General features: G+C 32.3%; 1 protein-coding gene across 2 annotated transcripts in view; it reads right to left on the bottom strand.

Annotated features, from left to right (window-relative positions):
* The window catches only part of LOC119679443 (patj homolog), a 48,088-nt gene extending 35,405 nt beyond the window's left edge, over positions 1-12,683 (bottom strand). Inside the window, exons 1-2 of one of the 2 annotated variants that reach the window (XM_038091799.1) lie at positions 11,042-12,683; positions 10,193-10,990 (exon numbers count right to left, since the gene is read on the bottom strand). In XM_038091799.1, coding sequence (XP_037947727.1) covers positions 10,212-10,990; positions 11,042-12,593 — 2,331 coding nt within the window. In that variant the 5' untranslated portion in view covers positions 12,594-12,683 and the 3' untranslated portion in view covers positions 10,193-10,211. Of the gene's footprint in view, positions 1-10,192 lie in introns of both variants that reach the window. The other variant, XM_038091798.1, reaches the window with a different exon arrangement.
* Between the last annotated feature and the right edge of the window lie 7,129 nt (positions 12,684-19,812).

Below are 19,812 nucleotides of genomic sequence, written 5' to 3'. Positions count from 1 at the left end.
TAGTAGAATTGTTTTTAATTATTTTATAGTACTTGAAACATACTGTATACGTACATAGTATTTCCTTATACATATTACACATATGTATCTAAGCACTTGGGTAGCTGTATTGCATGATAGTAGTAAATGTATGTATATAAATATGTACCTATATTAGAAACGAATTATTTAAATATATACATACTGTACACGTACATAGTGTATCCACACACATATTAAACATATGTATCGAAGCACTTGGGTAGCTGTATTGCATGATAGTAGTAAATGTAAATATGTATATTAGAAACGAATTAATTAAATATATACATACATACAAAATAATTCCATTACAATTCTTTTAAGCGTAAAATAATAAAAAATAAAATTCTATAAATTATTTTTCCACTCTTGTGGAAGGTAACTCTTTGAAGAAAGTAAATATATTTCACTTCTCGCTGATTCTCAATATTTGGGTCAAACTTACTGGACGTCATTAATTTGAACTACAAAAATAAATTGAATCATTGTTTTTTCGCTACAAATTTCTGTTTTTATATTTTTAATAAAAATTGCAACATTTATTTTAACTGCTCGGAAACTGAACTGAGTCAGAGGAATCCATGTGCAATGATTCCTCGTAACTGCTTCGTCTATAAACAATTTTCCTCCATTTCCTTTACTAATATTAAGTGCCCTCGTTATTCTTGCAATTGTGAAACAAAAGTTAAAAATAAAATTAAAGTTAAAAGAATCATACCAATTTCATGTTAAATCGCTGGATTTCTAAGCTTTAAAAAATAAACTCAATAATAAACTTCAAATTGTTGAGAATTACCCAATTTTGTTTATTTTTCAGATATATTTCAACGCATGGAAAATCAAATTGATTTTTTATTGTGCTTTTGATATCGTTTAAATGAATTTTTATGTTAAATTCACGCTGCCTTTGACCCTGCAATTTACGGAGCTCCACTCGGATTCCGTGTTCCATGTGTACTCGTACGCATTATGGGGGACGCCCTGGGGAGACATCATTAGGCGTTGCCTCTTTTTGCCATTGTGCAACATTCCAATAAAATGTCAAAAGTTTTCGGTTTATTTCCCAAAAATTATGTGCATGAAAATCATGTCTGGTCTGGGAGTGAATATATGGATATCAATATTTATTTAGTTTCCCTACTGCTCTATTTAATAAAAATATTTGCATAAAAACTTCTGTGTATTTATGTGTGTTCACATCGAAATATTTTACAAATTTATTCTGAACTGAAATAATTGCGGACTTGTGCTACTTTGTGCCACATGTGTCAGGATACATCAGAAAATTGCTGCCAACGATACTGAACCAGTTTGATTAATGAACCCAAATGGCGTGGAAGTTGCATGTTACTCGTAACTCTTAACTAGAAATATTATAACTACTCGTATCTCATACTCGTATAACTAGTATCTAGTATCTAGTACATATGAGTATTTATTTTTCTACTAATATGAAAATATTTTGTTGTTGTAATTAAAAATATTTTATTCCCAAAAGCAGCACGATTATTCGCGTGGTTTTGTTTTATAATTAAAATGAAAATTTTTTAAATAAATAATAAAAATATATTTGGATTATATACTAGTTTTAGTCAGTTTAGATATTTATTTCTTTTTGTTTTTGTGTGCAAAATATTTTAACACTTCAATACAAAAATATTTGATTGAATAATTATTTTGTATATTTTTATACTTTGAAAAGTGTAAAAAAATATTTTGACTTATTAAAAAATTAAATTCACAATACATTATCAAAACATTATGCCAAAAAGATCAAAGAATTTCTTCAATGATTTCAAATTAAACGAAGATGCCTAGAATTAATCTCAAGAAGGATGCATGTATATAGATAGCTAAGGTTATATACTATTTTTTGATGCTTTAAAAATATTACTGATTAATAAATATACTTAGATGTTAATTTTAGGTTAACTTAAGAGACAGTCTTTTTTACCAACTAACTTAAACCCTACGGGTCACTAATGATAGCACTGCTAAGGTTATAGATTAGGTTATATACTTATTTTGATATATTAAGAACATTTCTGATTAATAAATATACTTAGATGTGTTAAGTTAAATTATTACTTATTATATTTTATATTTAAAATAATTTTACAAAACTCTGACTGTTATAATTTTCTCTTATATCTTTTACATGTAGAAATTTCAAGTTCCATGTTAACAATATGTTCTTATTACTCAATAAAAAAAGACGCTATGCATCCTTCCATTTCGCAAAGTCAACCCCGCATGGTTGCATTTTCGTATATATATTTTCGTGTTCTTTACAGATGGTATAGTACTCAAACTTAGGTACTTATCCACTGCCTATCCACTTATAACGGAATTAGATAATATCTCTTCAAAGAATATAATTCCGTTCTTAATTGGTACTCGTCTATGGAACTAAAGTGGGTATGTTTATTATTATTATTATTTAAAAATAGGCTATTTATGCACCCCGACCTAAAAGATCTATTGTGCGCCTATAGGCCCAACTAGGACAATTTTAGACTATTTATAAATCTTATAATTGCAGTGGGCTTAATTTTACCTATTTGATTTGGGACCAGGATCCCGCTACCAAGGTAATCGAGTCTACGTCTTGCCACCGCTGGGCAGTTGCATAGAACATGTTCCGATGTTTCCTTCTCCTCATGACAGAGTCGACAGGAATCACTTTCTACCGCACCTATAATCTTCATGTGGTAATTAAGTCTACAGTGCCCTGTAAGAAGTTCAGTGTAGATTTTGATATCATTTCTGCTAAGGTTGATGATAGCATCAACTTTGATGTGTTCAGGATCAATGAATCTTTTTGACTGTCGCATGCCTGTTTTGGCTCTCCAGTGTTCAAGTAGAAGCTGTTTCTCCCGTTCACATAATAAGTTGTTTGTGAAGCTATTTGTTACCCCGCAGAAGGGCTCGGGCCCAATGAAAGGAGTACATGCACCCTTCTTTGCTAATATGTCTGCTATTTCATTGCCCTCATGCCCCTCGTGTCCCGGTACCCACATAAGAGTAACATAGTTCCTCGATGCTAGGGTGTTGAGAAGTTGAAAGCATTCCCAAACCAGCTTTGATTGGAATAAGGATTTTGCTAAAGATTTTAGAGCTGCTTGGCTATCTGATAGAATGCATATGTTGGTACCTCGGGTGCCCCTACGTATGCATTCTCTTGCACAAAGCTCTAAGGCATGGACCTCTGCCTGAAAAATGGAAGCAGTTTTTCCCATTGCGATTGCTTTACGGAAGTTTGGTCCCATAACTCCTGCTCCTGCACTGCCATTATCCATTTTGGACCCATCAGTATACCATAATTGAGAGCCCTGCTTTAAGTTTATTTTATTATTTCTCCAAGTTGATCGGTCACTAATGACCACTTCGAATTCCCTGGAGAAAGCTAATTTTCTATTCATCTTGTCGAAGACCTTAAGGCACGGAGAATTCCAGATTTCATCTAGAATCTTTGCGTGTCCTGTCAGAGTGGGTATGTTACAATAATCCTCGAATGATGCAGTGACAAGTTTCCAACCCGTTTTAAAATCTAATCCAATCCAATCTAAATCTAGATGGTGATATAAGGTTCACTTAGGGGACGGTCTTTTTTACCAACTCACTTAAATTCTACGGGTTCCTTGTGATACCATTCACAATTCAGCAGTAGTCATTAACTGTATTACTTTTTGCACGATTATAGTTTCTATAAAGCGCAAGATCTTTTCAAGCTTTTTCCGGGACACTCAGTGAAAAAGCTCAAGACATGTTTACCTAAATAGTTCGCAAAGAAAATGTTTTTCATGTTATCCTTTTCCTTCTTATCTTCGCTACTGCTGTAATATTCATTGGAGGGAGCTCCTAAGATAATTTTTATATAGAATGTAATTCATTACTTACTAGTAAATTTAAATTTTACTAATTAGTCCTTTAAAAGTAAGTCAATATTCATGTTTGTATAAAATTTATTTCAGTAAGTTTTGCTATTAATTTCTTAAACGTGGGGTTCTTGATTGATTGTATAAAAAAAATCAACCCAATTCATTGAAATGAATGGTCTTTTATTTAATTTTTTTATATAAATCCTACAATATTTTTTTATTCGTAAGAAAAATTTATGTTTTTCACTTTGGTAGAATATTTTTATTTAAAATTGCTTTTTAATAATGTCGATATGAAAGCTGCAGATATGTAAACATAAAGTAAGTATCTCAATATACTTCGAGCTGCTGCTGCGGGTACTGGTGCTATTGATGCCAATATGTCGACCTACTTCACATTCAAAATCTGCTCAAATTTTTCTTTAATTAATTCAATGATGTGTGGAAAGCACAATATTTCATATGGAATTTTTGTTATTTTTAATATATTTTTCTTTGGTTTACGTTGATTTTCTTTACATTTTGGCATAATTCCCATGTTGTAAAAATTGTAAAAATTGTAAAACTCACAAAAAAAAAAACAAAAAAAATAATGATATAATTTTATGCAGATTTTCGCCTTCTTCAAAACTCAGTTTTCACGCTTGAAATACTAAAAAAATTCAATTTTATTTCTTTTTTCTGGTTGACGTGCACCAAAAAGTTGAGAAGTGCAATGAGTCAAAAGTACAAAGTGAAAAACTTGGACGAGAAGAACATTTTAAATGCGTTCAGAGTGCAATTTTATGAAAACAAAAAATAAATATTGCAATTTGCAATTTGCAATTCTGGCAAAGTTGTTCGTGTCAAAGTTGTAACTTGGATGCCACATCAAAGTTATTGCATTATTTAAGGTGCCGGCAGACAAGTCCAATCATAAACAATTTGCCAAATCAGTGCGAAAAAACTACACGAAAAATAATTCAATAAAATGAAATGTGAGAAAAACTTTCACAATTGGCACAGAAAGCGAACTTACTACACCTCCCCCACATCTGTGTCTTGGCTGCCGCTGTCTGCCCATCACTTCAGCATACATTGCACATTCGGATGTTTTCCATATTTTCTTAATCCAAGTTGTGGGTAATTATCCTTCATATTCGATTTTGGCTATTCAAACAGAATTGATACATCGAACGTTTATGCAAATTAAATGACAACTTGTTAAACAAGTAATCATAAAATTAATTTAATTATTTTATTATTGGCCGATTCTCGTAATTGCTTTGATGTGGAAATCGAAATCAAATTGTTTAGACAATTTTCGACATAAATTGATTTTATTATTTTAATTAATTTCTAATATCAAGTTGAGATCAATTAACTTGAATTTATAACTTAATTAAACAGAAGATTTTTGCTATCTATATAATAGTTTTATGCATGAGATAAGATACTCATAACTTCTATTATTATCATTATTATTTATTCAAATATAATGTACATTTAATTATGCTTAATTTCTTACTTCAAGGTACGTATGTTAATTAAGTTCATAAAGTAATATGTAGAATTTACTACCCATTATTGCAAATTTCATGCAATGACGTGGGTTAGCTACAGCCGCGAAGCCGATATGGCTATTCCTACACTCACGTCTCCATCGTGTAACCTTGACAACGTAAGCAACCTATGAGCGAGAAGAGGTAACTCCAATCCATGTGGAGCTCTGGATCATCCCAAATGAGAGATGGGCCATATTCGATTTATAAGCTGCTCGCTATATAAATGTGTTCATCTGAAGTTCTTAGGCTCATCACCCATCGACTCTCAAGACTTTTGATAATCAAACATAAAATAATATAACAATGATAATATTACGCCAAGGGTTAATCATAGTATGATAAATCACCCTGCTTTGGCAGCAGGTACGAGGATTTTAAAGGTACCAAATCCATGTACGAGAATTACGATAAAGGAAACCAACATTCAATAATGTTGGAGAGAGAGAGAGATTGCAAAACTCTTACTCTCAAAATAATAGAAATACTTATTTTATTAGGCTACAAAAGTTCCGAAGCAAACTTCTATATTATAAACATTATTAACACAATTAGAATAAATCCTGCTGCTTACTCTAACTCTCGTCTCTTAACTGTCTTAGCATATCTTACTATTAGTGCAGAATGAAAGCATTAAAGTGCTTTGTATAAACTCTACACTCGTGTATGTTATGCTTTATTCACATAACGTAAGGTAAACACGTGTTACTGCTAAATATTAACTTATTTATATTATTGTCTATATATTTTTCCAGTTTTAATGTGTAATATTTTAAGAATAAGACTTTGAATAAAAAATAATATATACAAAATTGAACAAAAAACTACTTAAAAATGTTAGATTTGTTTATTGTATTTCATTGCATTGCTTCTAATATTAAAAAAATCTTTATTGAAATTTTAATAAACTCTTTTTCCAATCAAAATCATATTTTTCTTTTGATTCACATACATAAAAAACCAGAGTAATCCTTTAAATTCATTAGAATCAAAAAAACGCATTATAAATAAATTAAATAAATGGCAAACATATTAGCATTTAAATGTACACTAAGCAGAAAAAGAGGATTACCTATAAATGTGAAATCCTTGTTCATGGCCTATTGGCCCACAAAAAAAAAAAAAAAGAAACAGAAAAACACATATTCATGTAATCGAATCCCTTCAACTTAACCACTAATCTAAATTGACATATTTGAACCCGAACACACACAGGAATACGTATATTACACGCTTTGAGAAATCAACAAGAGTAGAGAAAGAACTCCAAGAAATACAAAGCAGGATAACGAAAACAAAAATATATATATATATATTTATATATAAAATAAAATAAAAATAATAAAAATAAAAAAACAAGAAATGAAGGGCGCAAAAAGCACAAAATAATAAATCAACTTTTCTACAAATCTAAATCGGATCCAGAACTGAACTGAACTAAACTGTACTGAACTGAAGTGAAGTGAAGTGAAGTGAACATAAGAAAATGTACATTTCATTTAGAATTCTATGGCTGCTACAATTTAAAATATTTTGCAATTTCACTTCATTCATTTGGCAGACATATGTCCTTTATTTCATATCGCAACAATATAAATTCACATATTGGCTTAAAAAACTTAATAAACGTGAAAAGCAAACTGTGCATGTGGCAACGTATGTACGTCTATTCAAGAGTATTGTGTAACCCTTTGAAATGATAAATAGAAAGAAAGAGGAGAAAAAATTTACAAAATATGTACACAAATAGTAACTGGAATTTACAATAGAAGGCACAGATACGCAGCTACGAGCTACGAGCTACATAAGCTAAGTACGTTTATTGACAGCACAAGGATATGCAATTCCTAACGATATGGGTAGGTGCCGATCCAGCCAACAAAACTTATTGATTTGCAACATTTGTCAGTGACATGTCGAACTTTGCCAATAACAAAAGGAATTATTTTAGCCAGCGAATGAAGTATCTCGAATCGCAAGTAGCAAAGTAGCGCAGTAGCGAAGTGGCGGCATAGCAAAGTAGCAAACCAAATCTTTGCGCTCACGTAAGTTTCTTCAGTTGCTTTTATATCAATTTAAGATACTTTCAGTTTTTATGTCGATAAAAACTAATCCTGTGAGTTGAAAGAAAAGTACTTTTTAAACGTACAAAAGACGACTTAAGACTGAACAATATTTTTCAACTCATCAAACAAAATCATTTGTATGTATGCAGGTATACTTTCAGGCGCATATGTTACTCTCAAGGATAATGTGCTTTTGGTTGTCAATAATTTACCTGATAAGTAGCTATACGCGGTGGTGATTTCTTTAGAATAACAACAACTTGTCATATAATGAATTAAAATTGATAAAATCCATACAATATCTTTCAAGTCTGCAATTTTTTTGTTTTATAAAATTGTTTCTTAATTTTGTATAAAAAATGTACATAGAACATAAAGTCCTGTTTGGAATGGAAAAGGTGGTAATAATGAGAAAATTTTATATAAAAAAAATACTTTTAAATCCAGTAAAACTAATTGACTGACTATACAGCCGTTTCAGATGTTGTTAAATGTCTATAATTAATAGTATTTGGGACTATTCATTACTGTCATACATAATAGTGGTTTAGAATGAGGGGTTCGATGCTTAAGCCTTTTAATTAAAAACTTATATATAGACAATTACACAAATAAATATTTCCAAAGACGACTAAAAATGACAATTCCGGTGTAGCTAGGCAATAAATAAAAAAGATAAAATCTTGTTAAAAAAAATTTACTTAAAATCAAATATATTTTAGTTTACGGTACATGTCATACAGACAGTCATATGAGGAATGGCAACCATAAGACATGTTATACGAGGCATCATATAACAACTCTTAATTTACTACCTTTACTATTATTTTGGTACACGAAAATACACATACTTACTATATAGGTCCAAATTCTGACAATTATTACTGAGTACAACGGTGTTAATCAATGAGACGAGGGACAGAATTTAACCGTGACCAAATTTTAATCAAAATTTCTCTCTTTTTTTTATTCTCATATTTTTAATATAAAATGAAAACAACAACAGATTTCTATTTGACGTGACCATGAATCTTTATATAATACGGCCCTAAATGATTATTTTACTTCTTTTAAATTTTTTACAAATAAATTACTCTTAGAAAACTGGCAGACTTACCAGTACCACGTTATCGAATCTTAGAATGGTTAATTATTGCTTAGTCTGAGGAAGTGATAAACAATAATCCAGTCAAGGCGTAAAGAGGGGTTTTGAAGATACCTAGAGTTAATGAAGAGTAAAAGTGCTCAAATACACTGATCAAATAGCTTCAATATAAATAAATAAATAGATTCTGAAGAAATTTTTGAGATCATGTACTAGATATAACTGACTTAAATAAACAGCGCTACAAAAACTGCTTAGACTGAAACTGCTTAGACTTTAAAATGCTTTTAAGCCAAAATTTTTCAGTAGTGCATTTACAAAAGACAGTTCTTTGCCATTGTGGTTCTTCAATATAAATTGAAGTGTCTTTGCTAACCTGATTTAAATCAATCAATTCAAATTAATCAAAAACTAATCAAAGAAGAAATTAGGGGTCAAATTCTCACTTACTTGGATCGTAACTAAACATATGTCAGAGAAGTGCTTTTAAGTATTTTTAACGAATTTTCTACTTACTTAAGACACCTATGGGATTTAATTTTGTTTGGCCATTATTTGTATATATTTTTAAGTTGCAAAGAAATGAATCGAATGAAAAACACTATCAACACTGAATATAAGAATTCGATATGAACGCAATGGTGTAATCTGGTAGATTTAAAAATTTCTCTACAATACCAATATAGAAATATTTCCGATTTAAAACCATGAAAGTCGAGAAATAACAAAAATTTCAAGATGAAAGTATGACGATATAGTTCACTTTATTTTTTTCCAAAACCAACCGAAAATATCGAAATGGCAGATATTTTTGCTGTGAATGCAGTGCGGATGCTGTAAAGAGCAACGCTGATTGGAAGAGAAAATTGGTAAAATATATAAGTAAGCAAAAAACAGTTCTACCTATATAAACACATTTGCAGTGGGGGTCGGTATTAATTTTATTGCGTAAACTATAAAGTCATACATCATCTCACAAAGTACAAGTACTTGAACTGATTGCTTAATCCGAATTAGCAGGTTCAGGTTGTTTAAATAAAGACTAAATTGTCCAATGTTTTCGAGTTCAACACGTTTGAGTCTGGTCAAAGAGCAATGTTTAAGGAAAGTGGTTACAATATCAGAACTGATAAAGCCAACTACATTTTGATTTAATTCCCAGAAAGCGAAGAATTTATCGATGCAGTACTAAATGAACAAAACCCAATTTAATGACTTAATCGCAGAGCCCAGTGCGTTTTAGACTTTGCTTTTCCAAATGTAGTACGAAATAGTTAATCGATTAAGTAGTAGGTGGTTGACTTGTTTACAAGTGCATAAAACAATCTTCCGAGACTTGTTAATACGAAGGACTAAAACTAATACCCTTTTGCAGACCTTTTTGCTTACTCGAAGTCAATGCTTATGATTTATTATTTAAAAACTAGAAATATTGTACCTTAAGATATTTGATATATAGAAATACTATTTTTGCACATGAATATACCATATGCAATGTATGAATAATTAATATAAATACATAAAAATTTAATAAAATAAATAATACTATATATATAAATATAAAAATATATTACTCACAATAGAAATCCATTAAAAGCTATGTGCTCGGCGAATCGCCTTCTCCTACAGGTGATGCTATATTGCTATCTGATGATGAAAGTGGTCGACATATGCCTAATTTAGTTAATCCTAAAGGCATGCCCTTAAGTATTGCAACGGCTTCATCCAAATCTAGCCCATTTAAACTATGCTCGCCAACACTAACCAAACGATCGCCGGGATATATTTCATTAGTTGTTTCCGCAGAACCACCGCGTATAAGTCCGCGTATCACAATAACACTTCCCTCGGGATCTAATGGATCTTGATAGTCCAATATGGAGAAACCAAAACCCTGTTCAGTTTTTTCAATTTCAATTGTTGTAACATCAGAACTCCAAAGCGCTAGCCCAGATACATTTTCCAATGATTTAGATCGTTGCTGATCGGTCAACGTGGCAGTGCTCGATGTATAAAGTGAACTTTCCGATTGCGCTTTTGTCAATAAGTTTTGCAGACTTTGATGGCCTCCAGGTAGTAGACTACGCGTTTCGAATGCTTCTGGATTTTGTGAAGTATTTATAACTGATGGTGCTGTTGGGCCGCGCGCACAAACCAGTTTTACATGTGTTGGCAGTTCTTTGAGTATCTTAACAACTTCGATGTGTTTCAGTCCTTGTAACTTGTATTCATTCACTTGTAATAGCTCATCACCGGGTTTAAGTATACCTTGTCGTCCCACTGGTCCGTCTTCAAGTATGGAACGTATATAGTGATGTGGACGCTTCTCAATGCCACACTCTACGTCCACGGTGCCCTCAAGGCTGATTCCTAGACCTGAAAGTTTATTTATTTCGGCTACAATAATTTCACTTTCGGGAAACTCACTTTTCCAAGCCACCTTAAGTGATTCAACACTGGGACTCAAGGTTGGGGTTTTCGGAGTAATTGCCGTCATCGTCTTCATCGCTGCCCCAGATGTTGGCATTGTAACGGATACAGTGGTAGTTACGTTTTCAATTTTTACCATCTTTGTTGTGCTATATTGCCTTATAAGTTGCTTATGCGGTACTTCGTGGTGATATTCATCAGTGTCATTACCACTGTCCAAGCCGTTACCATTAACATGCGTAGCATTGCCATTAGCAACAGGTGTTGTTGGTGTTTTTAATAATTTATTACTACCAACATTGCTGTGATCACTTCGATCCAACATACTCGACATATTGGACTCGACCGTATCCCGAGATGGCAGTTCACCATAATCCAAAATCGCCGTACCGCCATCAGTGGCAATGGAATCGGCATCAGATTTTGGTGGTAGCCATGACAGTGTAGCTATCGATGGTGATGCAGGTAGAGATACTTGCGATTGAGTATCGCCCTTCAATTCAGTTAAGGCAACTTGTAGATGTTCAAACTTACGGCCGCGTAAGAAACGTTCTAACGTTAAATGTACTTCGATATCGGTATTGCGAAGGATTTCAACCGCTTGATGATTTGTAACACCAGCTAATGTTTTACCATCAACAGCAACTATACGATCATTAATTTGTATCTGCCCACTCATTTCGGCGGCACTACCTTCAATTATGCTCTTCACAAATATGCCAGAGAGATCTTCTTCCTCGCATACATAACCCGCCACAGTAATGCCAAGTCCATAAACATTTTTACATAACTTTACTTCATACGTTTCTGTTTCTGGTGAATCCATGTAATTGGAAGATGTTGATGAACAACGATCAAGTTCATTTGCTGCATTAGGGTTGCCAGCAATATTGCCAGCTATCACAGTCTCAATGTGGTCCATGGTTAGGGATAATGATGTCATTGTATGCATTGCAGGTGTGCCGGCACTTTTCGATGATGAAAGATATGGGAGAGCTGATGGCGGTGGTGAAACAATCGAAAACGGTACAATGTCCAAGTCTCTGGGGCACATACGCGCTGCAGTCGACGACAGCTCTGTCGGTATCGGTGGCAGTGGCAAATCAGCTAGCTCAGTGTCCGGCGTTGGTAAGAAACCAACGCTAGTAGCACTTGTTGCAAAACTGGGATTTTGAAATAGATGACGCGACAGTTCTTCCGGGTCGGAGAGGAGCTTAGTTGGAATAATTGGCGCATGACTAGCCAACGTTTGATAATCGGTGGCGGTCGGTTCCACCGGTCTTGCCACAATCAATCGAACATGAGCTCCAGTCTGACGAAGAACCGTTGCTACTTGTTCGGAACTGAAGCCACGCAAATTAACTTCGCCAATTTGCAATAGATGATCGCCACACTGTAAACGCCCATCACGTTCGGAGACGCCGCCCGGTGTTAAGGCCTTAATGACAACGCCAGTGCTGCGACCACCAACCAATATAAAACCCAAACCATTGCCATCATTTACCAAATCGATTACCTCCACCTGAGACCATTCAGTGCTTAAAACCATTTTGACGACGTTAGGAATGTGTGACGTCGTTTCAAGGCAGCACCAACAGCAGCAGCAACATTAGTAACAGCAGCGTCAGCAACAGCAGCAGTAGCAGCAACAATAGCAGCAATTTTTGTTGTTGTTGTTGATGTTGGTGTTGTTGTTTTTATTGTTGTTGTTGTTGTCGTTGTCGTTGTTGTAAAGCGTTGGTGTTGGTGTAAAACAACTTCTAACATGACGTGATTTTCGTTCAACAACGCACACACTGCAATAAGTTTAATGATGATGATGATTACGATGAAGATGACGATGACGATGACGATGACAGTACAGATTGCAAACGTTGCCAGTACCAAAACCAACAAATGTTGCAGGGAAGCGTGCGGTAACAAAATTTTATTTGCTAACAATTTTTTGTTTTAAAGTTCAAAACATGCAATATTGTACTATGTTCCCTTTTTTACTTGGTCTTACTCTTGCGATAACGAGTACGAACAAACACGCACGGATTGCAAGCGAGTTTAATGATTTCAGCGAGTTTAAACCTATGTAACGCGTAATTGTAGCTACGTTATTTCGCAGTAGTTCTTATGTGTTTATTTTTTATATTATTATTATTTTTATTTTTTTATTTTTTTTTTTGTTTTGAATTTACTGTAAAAATTATTTGCTATGTTTACTCTTCTGTTGTTGTTGTTGTTGTTGATGTTGCTTTTGTTGTGGCATGTTGGTTATGTTGGTTATGTCGCTATTGTCGCTCTAATTGTTCAAGTTATTATGTGGCAGCATGCGAGGCAACATTGCACAGCAACAAAATATTTGTACGGGAGGGTGGGGGCGAGGGGTTGCGCATAAGACACACGTTAACACACCTTTAACCGCTAAAGTTGTTTTATGTTATTTTACGTATCGTTACGTTTGCGCTTACGTGTACGTTAACAATGATAACATTAACCAAATGCCGCTAATCGTCGTCGCATAATGCCGCTGTCACTAAATACATAAAAATAGACATACAAATATATCTGTGGTTAAAAATATGATATGGTCTGTAACATACTATATAACATTGGGTTGCAATATTTGCAGTATGTTTGTTTAACGGCTGTGATATGTTCAGTGTTTTTATGTTTTTATGTTCTTATGTGTGTGGCAGTATTTGCGTTCTTATGTGTAATGCTTTGTCTACTTTTTTTCTCTTCACGTTTTTTGTGTTTTTTTTTTGTCTATTTACATACAGTATTTTTATTTTGTCACATAAGTATTAAGCACCTATTTCCGTTTCCGTTGATGTTAGCACATAAATGCATACACATACGCAGCACTCATACACTTAATTACATTTGCCATGTCGGTGGTAATGGCAGCATATTAGAGTACGTTCAGTCTATGAATACGAATGTACGTGTGTGTTTGTGTTTGTGTTTGTGAAAAGGTACGTACTACGTAGGTCTGTCAGTCAACGGAAATTGCTATGCAAAATAACTGCGCTGTGTCGTAAGTTTCTTTAGCTCGTGACTTCATATTATCTCATATTGGCAGTTCTCTAATGATGATGATGACAATTATGAAGTGCTGATTTGTTTTTTTTTTTGTTTTTGTGCGCTATTTTAGTTGGAGTGCTCATTGCTTTGTTGGCAATAATAGCGATAATATTTTTAGAGCTTCACTAAGTTAAAACGGTTTTTTCTAATATCCTTGATTTAGTTTTTTATTGAGGATTTTTTTCATTCAATAAAGTGTGTTAATTTATGTTTTATTTATATTGTCATGCTGTTTCTTTGATGATTATTTTTGTAATTCCTTTTCAATTCTCTGCTAATTATTAATAGTTTATCTCTATTCGATATCCTAACCTAATTGACATGAACTAAGCAATTCAATTTCTTTAAACATTTATAGCATCTACTAAATATAGCGCAAAATAATATAAATTTTATAATATATGCGAAAAGTAATTAATTAATAAATTATGCTTTTATTTAAACTATTTCAATTTCTTATCGTTTAAGTATGCTGATACATTTTAAAAGTTAATAATATTTTGTTTAAAAAAGTTTAAAATAGAGATTTCTATTAAAACCTTATTTTTACACACATATTCTATCCCATGGGAAAGTACTTTGAGCTTTTCTTATCGACCTGACAGAGCTGTTTCTTGCCGACTTAAGGACATCTACATATGAACAATACTAGTCCATGGTTTCACAACGGGCTATTATTTAAGCTCAATTAGGCATAAGTGCTTCATTTTAATGTAACCTATGTGACAGTAACAACTTTAATTTGAATCTCCTACATAAAGCTAAAATTTATTAATTATAAATAAACCTATATACAACAGTTTTACGAATTTTAAAGTCATAACATCATATCAACTAATGTCCTATCTGCAACACTGGATGGTATAGTTAACTTCCATGATACTCTATTAACAGAATTAATATTATTAAACCTTAACATTACACGAAACTAGATTGAAGATCAGTGTTAAATGTCTTACTGGAAAATACTGTTTATATGATATACGCGTAAGGTGTGAAGAATCAATGATATGCAAGCATTTGCTGAAAGTTAAACTCTCTTATATGTAAAATTTAATTATGTCATTGAGCTAGTGGTCTTATCGATCAATCTTAACGTTAACTTACAAAACGATAATTGACTAGTTAGGTTATCAAGCCAGAAGTATACAGCTATTGCTGTAGCTATAAGAAAAACAAAAAACCTCACATGTATTAAACATGTTGTGGACTTATTTTCTAAAAGATCCTAGATAATTGCTAGATCTCTCATTAAAGAGTATCTTGAGACTAATCAAATGGTCTTAATCCCTTCGATTATGTATCTATGAGCACCGTAATAACCTAACCTCATTTCGAACAAAATCACTTGTCTATGGATATAAATCAAGAGTAGTCATTTTCATTATATGAATATACAAAAAAATAGTTAAGTTATGCTAGGATTAAAATACGATTAGTAAATTTAATATTTTCTACCTGTCGAAATCTTATTTTAACAGAGTAATATTACTTCTAATCAACTATCATTTAAATCGTTTGTTTATAAAAAAAAATGAGTAAAGCACTATAGAAACGTATTGAAAACAAATTAAGTCCGGTGTTCCCCTTTCAAAAGCAATCATTTTGAATGCAACCTTCTGCAAAATATGGTTGCAATAGTCAACTGTTAAACAGCTCTTAAACTTCATTTAATAATATATAAAACAGTTAGAGAGAACAATTAGGGTCGACTAATATTCTGAACTTCCTGGTGCTATCAAATTAATGTAAATAATTCACATCTTGAACTAAAATGACATGACAAAAAATCAACCTCCAATAAAGAACCACAGTATCACTGTCCGACATTTGTTGGAAAACGAATATTCTCTCTAGGATCAATGCTTTTCAAATATCTCCAGTATCACAAATACAGGTATAAAGACCTCAGCTCACTATATAAAACTGACACAATACTGTGGTGTAACAGCAGTCACTCTCTACATAGCAGTGTTTCCTAATGTAGAGCGTACGCTCCACAAAAAGCAACTTGAATATTAAGAAGGGAAGTTAAAACTTACATACAAATTGACACTGTTAACTTGAAAACAACGGAGTTCTGGAAGTATGGCAGTCTACGGATTTATTGTAATACACGAACAAAAGAAAAAAATTGTTTATCGGAAAGGTATGGAAATAACGCATTTTTTGTTGTGTGAAAAGGAATAAATATTCAATTGATCTGCTCAACTGTCCGCACAATACTTGTGTATATGTGGTTAAATGGAGCGTACCACTACAGAGTTTAGAAACAGTGCTATACAGACTACAGAAAGTACACTTAAGGATACTTATGGTGTAAAATATAAAGAGCATATTTCTTCTTTTCCTTCTCTGATCCACAACAACAATAGAAGTCATTGAAAGTAGCCACTAATCCATTGCTATGCCTCTCCATTAAGCAGTGTTCGGTCAGTGTGAATGTAAGTCATACTTGCATAAACTATATATTATTCCCTACTCCCCTAAAATATTGTGTTGTCTATATTGTACTTAATAGAAAACTGCAAAAGTTTAATAAACTATTTTAACGATTTCAAATTAAGTTATTTTTTCCTTTTTTTCTGTATTAAAAATATTGCAAAACTAACTAACAAGAAGCAATATTGTTGATAGCGCCCGTGCTTAACCTTAAACAAATGAAAGTCCTTACAAGCACATCCAATTAACCACTAATATAAGGGAATTACTATATAAATCAAATATTTTTCTAAACTCCTCTCGTTACAAGGAAATATGAAAGCTTCCGTAACACATTTGTATTATCTTGAAATTCTAAGGTTTTAGTTTTTTTTTTATGTTCCACTTCTTGCCGGAACAAATTGAAATTTCCTATTTTGTGTTTCATAATTTCCTGGGTCATCAGTTTGGGTCACCGTTTCAGCTCTTTTGTTGAGCAAATTTTTATTATTTGAATTTTTATTTACCCTTTGCGGTTTGATTATTATTTTTTCATTATTAAAAAATTATATTCTTTTGATTTTTCGCAGAGCCTGTGAATTGGTCAGCAATTTTAATGCTACTTGTGGCTAGAATATAGTATGTACTAGTAAACATCACATTGACTTCAAAGTCTGTGCCACATTAGACACGCTCCACTGGTCACGGCAAAGACCACTTTCGGTTTAGAACAATAAAAATACTTTGTCCTGCTTTGGTTTCCTTGGCTGTTATTTTTATTGTAAATTCTTTTTTTATAGCTTTCTAGCGTGGTGCGTATGGGTTATGTTGATTGTCCTGCCTTCACATAACATGCACGTTCTAGAAATTATGTGCACCCGCGCTTTTCCCTACACTTCCCACTATAATTTGAACATTTTCTTTGTGAAGAAACCCCAATATAATACGACTTTGCGGTTTGGGTTTAGGTTTGGGTTTGGGTTTGGGTTCCACGGAATTGTTTCTTGCTATTAGCAGTTGCTGTGCATTTCTGGATGGGGCAGTTAAGGAACTAACAAAAAAAAAATCTTAATCGTGCTGCACGTACTTTAAGCATCTGTCGTGCGCCTTGCTGTAAAGTTTATTAGCCACATTAAAGCCACATAAAAATCGATAAAAACCACACAAAATCTGAATCGTTAAAATCTGATATCTGCTTAAATGTTAGCTCAGCGGCTATATCAATCATGAAGGAATTGAAACTAATTTGCGCAAAAAGCGAATGAATTTTTGGCACATTATTAAAAGGCTGCATATCAGTCCCGGCCCTTCGTGATCTATTGCCTGCTGAAATTGCAAATCTGTTGGATGCTTAATGGGTGTTTATATTTATTTTGAATTTTACTTTTATTTTTATTTCATAATTTTTTTGTATCTTTTTTGTATCTTTCGCTGCATTTGTCAGCGTTTAGTTCCACTTTTGCTCAATGTTTGCTTTTAGCCAAATTACTCAGGCATTTCACTTTTATTTTGTAAAATTTTGGCACAAATTTCGTCTGTCCAAGCCAAGCCAAACCAATGCATGTGTTCAACTGTCCGTCTGTCTTCCAGTCTTTCCGTGTGTCTGTTGGTTTGTCTGATAATCTGTTTGTTTATGTGTTGAGATATTTGTATGTTTGTTTGTTTGAATTTATGTGAAATGATATATATAAGTATGTATGTTTGTTTCGTATCTTGCTCAGCTTTTATTCAAACATTGTGACTTTTATGGGGTGTTATTGTTGTCATTTTCAATTTTTTATTACTTGATGTGTGCTGGCTTAAGGCAACCGAAACTTATTTTTCTCCTGCTACCAGCACATCCCACAATGGCTTCCTGTATCTACCATTGACCCAATGTTATGTCAGGTGCAAACGCTTAATTAGCATTTTACTAAGCAACTTTCAGCGTATTGATTTAACAATAACACGACAAAGCCAAACCATATAAATTATGGTTAAGTAAATGAAATAAATTTAAGCACTTTCGTCATTAAGCATTTTGGAGGTTGAATTTTCCAAAACAATAACGAAAACAAATTAAAAAAAAATTATTTCAACTATAAACACATCTGAAATTCTAAATTTTTGTATTTTAACTGCACGTGTAGATCTGAGATTTTTTATGATTTTTTACAGATTTCATACTGTCTTCATTTCGGTTGTTAATTTCCACACAATTTCTTTTAAAAATTTATACACTCTATTTTGTTTTATTTAACAATATTTTTCACTTTTATTCACTTTTTTAATTTATTTTAATTTTTTTTCTGAATTGTGTTTTTATTCAATTAACGCGCTGGAACTTTTCGCAACACCCGCACGCAACGAAGCGACTTGGCCGATTGGAGTTTACTTCGGTTGTAAAGTATCTCAGAGGCAGTCAGTCATTCACTCAGTCCAGTGGCTGGCATTTGTAGCACGTTCCGTAGCGGCAGCATGCGATTCAAGCAGGCACAAGTCAACTTGCTCTGTTGCTTTTTACTATGGCATGCCACTCACTCCAGGAGTCTGCGCAGTTCGAATCCTTAACGCTGGAGCGAATGGACTTTACTGTTGACTTAATTTGATTAATAATATTTACACTTGAAGTGAGTTGTGGTTGTAGTGCAAATTCCAAATTTTTACGAAAATACACTCGAAAGCTTTTCCCTAACGAAAGCTCACCATCCGATTTCAAATTCGAAATTAAACGGAAAAGTTAATTTTCTTTTAAAAAGAATAAACTTATACCATTATACCTATTTTATTACACTGCATTATATTATATTATATTATAATTTATACTATTATATTTAATTATATTAAATTTTATAATAATTTATTTCATACCATTGTATTATTGCACTATATCGTATTATTTTTTACACCAATATTTTATATTATGATATTTTATATTAAACTATATAGTATTATATTATATATCATATAATATTATTATATTGTATAATATTACATTATATTGTATTAAATTTTATACAATTAGATTATATTATATGACATTATATTTTATTATTATCTATATAATTATATTATTTTTTTTACATTATATTATATCATATTATATGATTATATGTATAGTATATTATACTATACATTATATTAGATATCATATTACTTTTTTTTATACTATTATATTATATCATATCATATTATTATACTGAATTATATTTTTTACAATTATATTATTTTATATTACATTTTATTTTATATATTTATACAATAATATTATGTTATATTGCATTATATTATAT

This window comes from Teleopsis dalmanni, chromosome 2, assembly GCF_002237135.1.
Source record: "Teleopsis dalmanni isolate 2A chromosome 2, ASM223713v2, whole genome shotgun sequence".
In the NCBI taxonomy this organism is placed as follows: domain Eukaryota; kingdom Metazoa; phylum Arthropoda; class Insecta; order Diptera; family Diopsidae; genus Teleopsis; species Teleopsis dalmanni.
This window is presented reverse-complemented; position numbering and strand designations above follow the sequence as displayed.